This window comes from Solanum tuberosum, unplaced genomic scaffold, assembly GCF_000226075.1.
Source record: "Solanum tuberosum cultivar DM 1-3 516 R44 unplaced genomic scaffold, SolTub_3.0 scf00272, whole genome shotgun sequence".
NCBI classification, from domain to species: domain Eukaryota; kingdom Viridiplantae; phylum Streptophyta; class Magnoliopsida; order Solanales; family Solanaceae; genus Solanum; species Solanum tuberosum.
This window is the reverse complement of record NW_006239194.1, coordinates 265,691-274,493: the sequence shown is the minus strand read 5'-3', so window position 1 is coordinate 274,493 and position 8,803 is coordinate 265,691. Positions and strand designations below refer to the sequence as shown.

Genomic DNA, 8,803 nt, shown 5'->3' with positions numbered 1-8,803 from the left:
AGGTCCTATAATAAGTTATGTTGCTCGGACTCTTCAAAAATGTTATTGCACTTGTTGCTTTTGGAGGTTCCGACACATATCCATCAACATTTTTGAAGAGTCTGAGCAACATAGATAATTAGTGCATATCTTGTGAATTGTGATAATTACCATGAATGATGTTGCTGCTTGTTTTCTAGAAACCATTTTTGTTGAACAGGAAAACTAAGTTTTTGGTAGCTATTTCCTTGGATATGCACTGCTTACAGAAAAGGCCTCTGCTGCTGTATATGATAAAGGTGGAAACTTTGTTCCATAGGAACTGCCAAATACATCCAAGAATGTTGGGGCTTAGTTTGTCCTGAAGAGCCTTGGTGCTGATCAAAGTTTTAGCCTCTTGATTTCTGTGAAGAAAGAAAGGTAAAAATGTTTCCCAAATTGTATTTTACTGATAGAAAAAAGGAAAGAACAGGTAAGTTATTTCTCAAATTGCCTGTCCAAGCATTTAGTGTACAAAGTTATCCAGTACTTGAGTTAGTGGCTAGTAGTAGTAAGTAACTCTTGGAATTAGTCGAGGTGTGCGAAACTGGCCTAAACACTGCGATTATGAAGAATAAGTTCCTCAAATTGTTGATAACTATTTACCCTTTATTTTTAAGAAATTCATGCTGGATTGTCCTATTGAAGTAGAAACTTGATAGTAAATTCTTGCGTAGTCTTACGCCCCTAGGGCTTTAGTAAGAGTGATGCTCGAAGGTTATTTGCACATTACGAGTTTGATGCTGGCACAGACAAAAAGCCTTAAATTTAAGTGGAGAATGGTAGACGCTTGCCCTCAGGGATTTCTTGGTTATAAAAAATAAAAAGAATTCCTTATCTAGTCTAAGATTTTGTCTTCTTATATAACTATGAACATATCTCACCTCATGAGCTAGTTTTCGGGGTTTGAGTTACGCTAACGCCTGTTTAATATCATGTAAAGTTTTGGGGATATGTTAATACTGAAGCTGCTTCCAAACAAATCAAATTGCTATTCACTTTTTGGCATCTTGATTAAATCATCTTCTAATCAATGATTAGATGTCTTTTAAAATGGCTTTATTAGATCATATAATCTAACTCATAATGATTTACAAAGTCTATCATGTGAAGCTACCTGAATGTTGTGTCTCTTTCAAGTAAAGAGGTCCTAGATTGTGATGATTGTTAAACATTTAATGCTGTCTATATTCCTAAAAGTCCTTTTTGCTAAACAGAGAAATTGAAGCTTTTTGATGAGAGAAAAAAAAACCTTCTGCTGCTGAAATATGAAAAAAGTGGTTAAGTTTGTACATCAAAACTGGCAAATAAATAATTCCTTTTCAAAAAAAACTGGCAAATAAATCCAAGAATCTTTGCCTTCTTGGTGAAAAGAAGTGGTAAGTTTGACCATTTGGTTAAATAATTAGCTTCTTGATTACCTTAAATGTATGTACTTTAACTTTATGTGGAGAAACAAGACATAAAGTTTTTCACTTATTGTAGATATATATATATAGTAATTCACCCCCCTGCAATGCAGAAATGATGTTGGATTGCACCTTTTTTATTTGGTTTTGGATTACATTATTGAAGTGGAGACTTGGCTAATATCGGTTGTCTGTTTGGATTGACTTATTTTGAGTGTTTTTTTGGAGTATTCGTGTAAATTTAAACACTTTTGGAGTGTGTGAGTAAATTAAAAAGTGATTATAAGCGGTCAGTTTACAAAGTCATAAGTTAAGATTTTAAACTTGTGACTTTTGACTTATAACTCAAAAGCTAAAAGCTAATCCAAACAGGCTTAAGTTGAAAATAGGGTGTGTTTGCTATAAAGAATTTCCTGAAAAAGAAGTGTTTTCTTAATTATTTTTTGGTATTGATTAAAATTTAAGTAGAAATTATTATTTCAAATCGTTTATATATAATCTATTCAAACACTAAGAAAGTGACGATAGAGATGGAGATGGTGGAGAACTGGAGATTGGAGTTATGAAAGGTGGGATGAGATAATTAGTGAAAAATGTCATTATGGAACTTGTTTTTCTTGGTTTCAGTGTGATTGTTATTCTTATTTATTTTTATATTTCAAATATTATTTGAAAGAATATATATTAAATTTAAGAGGTTTCGGGTTCGAGTCTTCCTAGATATGGAATCGTCTTTGTTAGGAAGAACTTTACTTTTCAATGTGAGGATTTTTCGATGTAAATTTGAATTTAATCAGGCTCCAATATAGATATCGGACATAAAAAATACCATTTTTAGTAAAAGGATCATAGAACATACCCTGACATGAAAAGCTCAAATGGAATTGAGGAAACATATGCGGTAAGGTGATAAAGTGATAGGAATATGACTCCCCAAGGTGAACTCTTGTCATGATCGATTCGAATTATCTGTCGTGATTTTTAAAAATTATTATTTAAATAATTTATTATTTTAAAGTTTAAGAAAAAATCGGTTGGGATGGTTGAAAAGTAAAGTATGCCACATAATTTAGACAGAGTATTTTTTCTGTGTTTCTTAAAGTAGGTATAAAAGAGAATCATGGTAAATAATTTGAGATGGAGATTACTTCCTCCAACGTAATTTATGTAAGGGTGTTTAATTGGACACAAAGTTCAAGTGAAAAAGGACAAATTTAAAATTTTATAGTTTAAAATAAACCATTAAAAATCTTTAGTTAAAATTATCTTATCAAAGATGAAATTCGTATTTTAAAATCAATTTTTTACTACTAATCATATAAATATATTAATTTATTTTTTTAACAATATTTTAAGAAAGGATCACCTAAATTTGGAGAGACATAGTATGTAAATGGAACTCACTATTTACTTCTAATTAGATCATTATCTCCCATAATGCATTAATTGGCCTATGGAATAATGACGTTTTTCATTCATCACAAATTGTTGATATTTAAAGATTAACATGTTAATCACGTTTTCAGAGCTTTGAATTAATGATAAAAACGTGTACATGATGTATATTTAGGCTCATGTCGCTTTGTTCGATCTTTGCAATAATAAAAAAACTATTTTCATGTGTATGTGCTCCCAAGACATACAAAACAATAAAAATATTGTTATCGTATCATAAAATGATAAAAATAAAGAAGTTACACTACAAAAACAAGAAAAATTAAGTTGTCTTTCAATAAACGTTTGATTTATGATCAAGAAATAACGTAAGTGTTGAGTTTCTTTAAAGGTTAAGTCTTAAAAATAAGGTGTAATGTAAATTGAGAAATGGAGATAAATAAGTTGGAGGTAAAATAAAGTTCATTGGGGTGAAGAGTAGGATTTTTGTGCGTTTAAATAGAAATATTTCTTCTAACTATTAAAGGGCTGAGAAGAGGGACTCCCCTCACGCCATCGTCATCGTCGCTCGCTCGACTTCAGCTTTGACAAAAATGATGTAATTCGTAGTATTGATTTTCGAATAGAAAGTCACCTCCCTTCAACAGAAAATTACCTTTCTTTCCAACTGTCACCTTTCCACATGTTGATGCTATAAATTTTCAAAGGCTTAGTCTCATTTGACACACTGAAAACGAAATCTTCTTCTTATTAAAAGTAGAAAGAATTAGTAAATTTCTTATTCTTTTCTTTGCATAAGTTCTTTTTAAGAAAATCAGTAAGTGTCATATGGTATATTCTGTTTGTTGAGTTCGTCAAAATTAATGTTCCATTTAATCCTAAAAGGAATTAAAATTTTATGTATAATCAAGTATATATTAAATGAGACATATAACAAAGTGGAAAGTTTAGGAAACTCCTAATCCTTAGGAATATTGAAATTAGATGCCAATTAATACTAATGACTCATATTGAAAGTTGATTACCTGATTGACATTGATTTAATTATTAGGTATGGCCAATATCTACTTACTAATTAAGGAATAGCATGAGCTCTATAGTTAGATAGAAATTGGCACCCTATGTGTAGTTGGCCAATTAGATGGTGCAGAATAAAATACTTTTCTCTTATTAATATACTTCATTCGTCTCGATCTATGTAACACTATTTGACTCGACACAAAAAAATTTAAAAAAATGAAAAGGTTTTTGAAATAATTTGTGATCTAAGACACTTTCGTGTATATTTGTGTATTTCTGATATATTATATATGGGAAAATGATATGGTATCACTGTCAAATTTTTTAACAACCTAGCTTATATATGGGAAAATACATATTATTTGAAAAGTGATTATGGAAAGTCTACTGATAAAAATATATATAATAGGTACTATGTATATACCATATAAAAAGTGTATACGTGATGAGTGATTCACCTTCTATTTTTAGTTTTTTTTTTATAATTATTTTCATCTAATGTTTTACTTGAGTTGAGAGAGTATCAAAAATAACTTTTCTATTTTCTAAGATAAGGGAAATGTCTGCATACACACTATACCCTTGACATAGCCACTTATCGAATTATAATACCTTGTCAAAATAACTTTCTTCCTTAAAGTAGATATAATGTTCTAAACTCAAAAGCTAGATAATGTTTTTTTTTTAATTACAATACTAAAATTAGTGAATATAAGATTAGAATTAAGGAATTGGTCTATTCTTTAATTGGAACAAGTATCTTGACCACACCAACCATAATCACAAGATTATGATCATTGACCTTGACCTGATGACATGATTTTTTCCTGATTAATAATTAAGACTAATTAATCTATTATATTATCCCTCTCTTTGACGTGTTAGGTAATTTAATTTAATTTAACTACCCAACAAAAGACCTTTTCATACCTTAATTAGTCTAATGAAAATTAATATCTTCAAGATTTGGGATTACTTGTTAACTGTTTGTCTCCTCATGATTTTTTTTTTAATGATCAGGGAACACACAATTGCTATTATCTAGGTACGTAAGGATAAACTTTGCTCTGATATAATAGCCCGTAAATTATATAGAAGAAAGTAAATCACATTAAGCAAATCTCATTGACGAGTTCGATCGAAAAAACATGTACTTCCATTTGGGCTTTGCTCCCTCTCTTTAGTAATTCTGAAATTTGATTTTGCAACTTCTAAGAAGAAGAAAAAAAAGATATAAAAAGGGTTACATTATCTAGATTTTAGTTTTTATATGCAAATTTATTTCTTAATTATATTTGAAAAAATAAAATTCAAATATTTAAAAAGCTAGTTCACACAGGAAATTTTAAACAATATTGTAGTAAAAGAAATATTAGTTAACTCGTCAAATAATAAGTGTAATATACAATTATCAATTAATGGAGGGTAATATAAGTCAAATAATAAGTGTCATATATATTCTTAATTAATTAAAAAGAAGGGCTTTTTTTGAATCGATTATCCTTCTGGATTTTATTTTTGAAAGATTTAAACAGTGAGTCTAGAAAGAAATTATGTTTGAATAATTGTAGATTTATTTTATTTTTTTCAGAAAAGTTTTTTTTAAAAAAATATTCCACAGACAAAAGAAATAGACATATAACAAACTCTGACATTGAGAATTAAATAAACTGACTTAATATTTGTTTACCTACCTACAAATAATTGAGCTAATCAAGAATAGTTGGTACTAAAACCTCAACATTAAATTATGCCTTTTATTAGTAAGAAAAGAATTGCGTTAAGATTTAAATTTTAATTATAAAGTTGATTAATCCACCTAAGATTTAACAAATGTTAATTTGATTCTAGCAAAAAGTACTACATAAATATGGACGAAAAAACTTAAAATAAAAAAGATTCAAGGACGACAAGTCGAGATACTTAATAGTTCAATTGATGGAAAAGGGATTCTTCATACAACAACAAAATAGAAGAATAAGTTACCAACAAGAGTTGTGGTAGAGTGGTAAGTACTCCTTCAGTCTTATCCATAGGTCTCAGGTTTGAGTTCCCCGGGGTATTGAGTCGTCTTGTTAGCGAGCGCTTTACATCCAATGTCAGACTTTCCAGCTCGAAAATCCAAATTTAATAAGACTCCAATTTGATTACAAGACACCGAATGTGAAACCCAAAAAAAATAATAGAACAAGTCTTTATGGCAAAAACACTAATCTATCGTTAAATAGTTAATACAACAACTAATATTATTTTTTATTAATTCGTAATCCATAGTTATAAGGGATTATGAATAAGATTTTATTTTTTTATTGACAAAAGTTATTCATCGTTAATTTCAATTTCTTTTCAAACTTTTGTATCTTAAAATATTTTCGGCGACATACGAAAGTTGTCAATCTTGTCATGCATGACAAATACACTTAAATAAACAAAATGATGTTTTGTCACAAATTTTCAAATTAATAAGGCTAGAAGAATATTGAAAAATTTGAAATGTCATGATTACAACAAAAATCAACGCCAAAAATAAAATAAAATATCTAGCTAGAATTAAAAAAAATAAAAATCAACTTTATTGGTACATAAGTCTTAAAATCAAACACTATTGTAGTACTCTCTAATTCAACAACCTAACTAAAGCAAATGACAAGAAAGTGAGTGGCAAAGCAGCAAGAACCAAAGATGGAGCTGAGGCACTTGGTGCTGGTGGTGAATTGACCGGTGAATCGCTCGATGGCACGGTGGGGCTGGATGGTGTAGACGCGGTGGAAGGCGTGGGGGCGGTCACGTCAGTACCGGTGACATTGATGGCTAATTTTTGACCCAATGAACAGTGTCTAGGGAATGTACACATATAGTAATGTTCACCAGAATTTGTGAGTCTAATTCTGGCTGGACCATTGCTAATTGTGTTTATTGGAGAAGTTGTGTTACATGAGTCATAAGATGCCTTGCTAACCATTGCAACATTGTGTGTCCCATTCACAAAATTGAAAACTACATTTAAAAAAAAAAATTATAAATTGAGCAATCATAGATCACGACGAGTCAATGTCTATCATAATTGGTAACATGATAAAAATCGTAAAAAAAATAAAAAAATTGAGTTGAATTTTAGTACTTACCAAGAGTATCTCCAACTTTGAATGATTTGCCATTAGCCCATCTTTGATAAGCATTTGGGCCACTAGTAGGAACACTCCAGCCCAAGTTATCTCCAACAATATAAGTTTGGGCTACACTAGCAGGTGCAGGTGCCGTTGCCGGAGCGATCGACACGGATGGGGCTGGAGCCCTCACCGGGGTGGTGGTGGGTGGAGTGGTGGGGGATGGCTGAGGAGCGGGAGAGGTGGAGCCGGAGACGTTGATAGCCAATTTCTGGCCCAATGTACAATGGCTTGGAAAAGTACAAAGGTAGTAATGTGATCCAACAGAGGTCAATGTAATATTTGTTGGGCCATTAGTTGAAATTGAAATTGGGCTTGAAGTATTGCATGAATCAAAAGCTCCTTTTGATACTTCAGCCACACTATGTGATCCAGTTCTAAAGTTAAATACTGCAAAAGAAAAATAAAAAAGAGTCCAAATTAAATTTATTACATTAAAAAACCGCCAAAAGTATTGATTTTGATTTTTTAAAACATATCTATTCTAAATTCATCGACTCTAAATCATGAATTTGGCATGATTGTTTGGTGGTGAGTATGGACTAGTATTATTTAACTATATACATAAAAGTTGAATGGAATGTAGTGTGTCTAAAAAATATATATAGCTGTCATAACTTTGTAAGTATTTGGCACTACATATAACATAATATATACTACTATTAATTAAATAAAAACAATACAAGTGGGAAGGAATCTAGGTGGTAGTAAAAAAAGCAAAAGGTGTTATCACCCATTACCCATTAACACTTTATTAGAGTAAACTAAACATAATTAACGAAAAGTAATACAAAGTGGAAATTTAGTTGAGTTTAAATTTTTGAAGGTGATAGCAAAAGTATCTACACAATCCGATCATTTATTAGGTCGTTTTTTATATTATCAAAAAAACGATGTAAGAATTTGTAATCTTAAACATGAATTAGGGTAAAGTGACCTAATAATAAGGTAGTATTTTTTACATTGACGATGTATATAAATTAAACTCATTACAGATTCAAGTAAGTATGGTAACTTAAATAACATCCGGTGAATCTAGTAACTAACATGATATCACAAATCAAAATTCACTAAATGGTACTCTTTGATCTCAATTTATAACTCACTTTTTTTAGTTAGTCCGAGAAAGAACGATACATTTTTATAATTAGTGACGATTTAACTTTAAAATGCTCATTTTAGCTACACAAACATATCAGTGACTTATTTTAGACAAATTTCAAAAGTGTTTCTTTCTTTCTTAAACTCCGTATACGACACATAAATTGAGATGAAGGAAGTAGTATATATAAATCTTTATACTATCAGTGTATATACTAACCAAGAATGTCACCGACGGCAAAGGATTTCCCGGCGGCCCAGGTGGAATAAGAGGCGGCGCCACCATTAGGAACGGTCCAAGCCAAAGTATCACCAACAACATGAGTTTGTTGTGCCATAGAAACATGTTGCAATAAAGCAAATAAAATTGCACCAAAAACAACTAAAGTACTCAATTTTCTTGCCATTTTGCACTATATGTTCTTTAAGATCAAGTCACCCCTGTCTCTTTTTTTTTTGTGTGTGTTTTTCTCTCTTTGATAGAGTAGAAAAAGAGTTGAGTTGATGTATTGTGGTGGCAATGAAGTTTCTATTTATAGAGGAACAATAAAGAGTTCTATTTTTCTTTTTCCTTTTCCTTTTTTGGATGGGGTAAGGGTGACTTGTTCAAACTTAGGATTAAATTGATTAAATGATAAGGATAATAATATACTATTGTAAACCGAGTTATACTAGTTTAAATTTTGAAATTGT

The 8,803-nt window shown here is 30.5% G+C and overlaps 1 protein-coding gene across 1 annotated transcript; it reads right to left on the bottom strand.

The window, feature by feature from the left end:
• Window positions 1-6,394: 6,394 nt before the first annotated feature.
• LOC102581132 (blue copper protein-like) lies at window positions 6,395-8,641 on the bottom strand. The gene is made up of 3 exons (XM_006358226.2): window positions 8,331-8,641; window positions 6,968-7,399; window positions 6,395-6,839 (listed from the first exon to the last, which is right to left on the bottom strand). Exons 1-3 carry the CDS (start codon window positions 8,515-8,517, stop codon window positions 6,460-6,462), a joined length of 999 nt encoding a protein of 332 aa, XP_006358288.1. The 5' UTR covers window positions 8,518-8,641; the 3' UTR covers window positions 6,395-6,459.
• Between the last annotated feature and the right edge of the window lie 162 nt (window positions 8,642-8,803).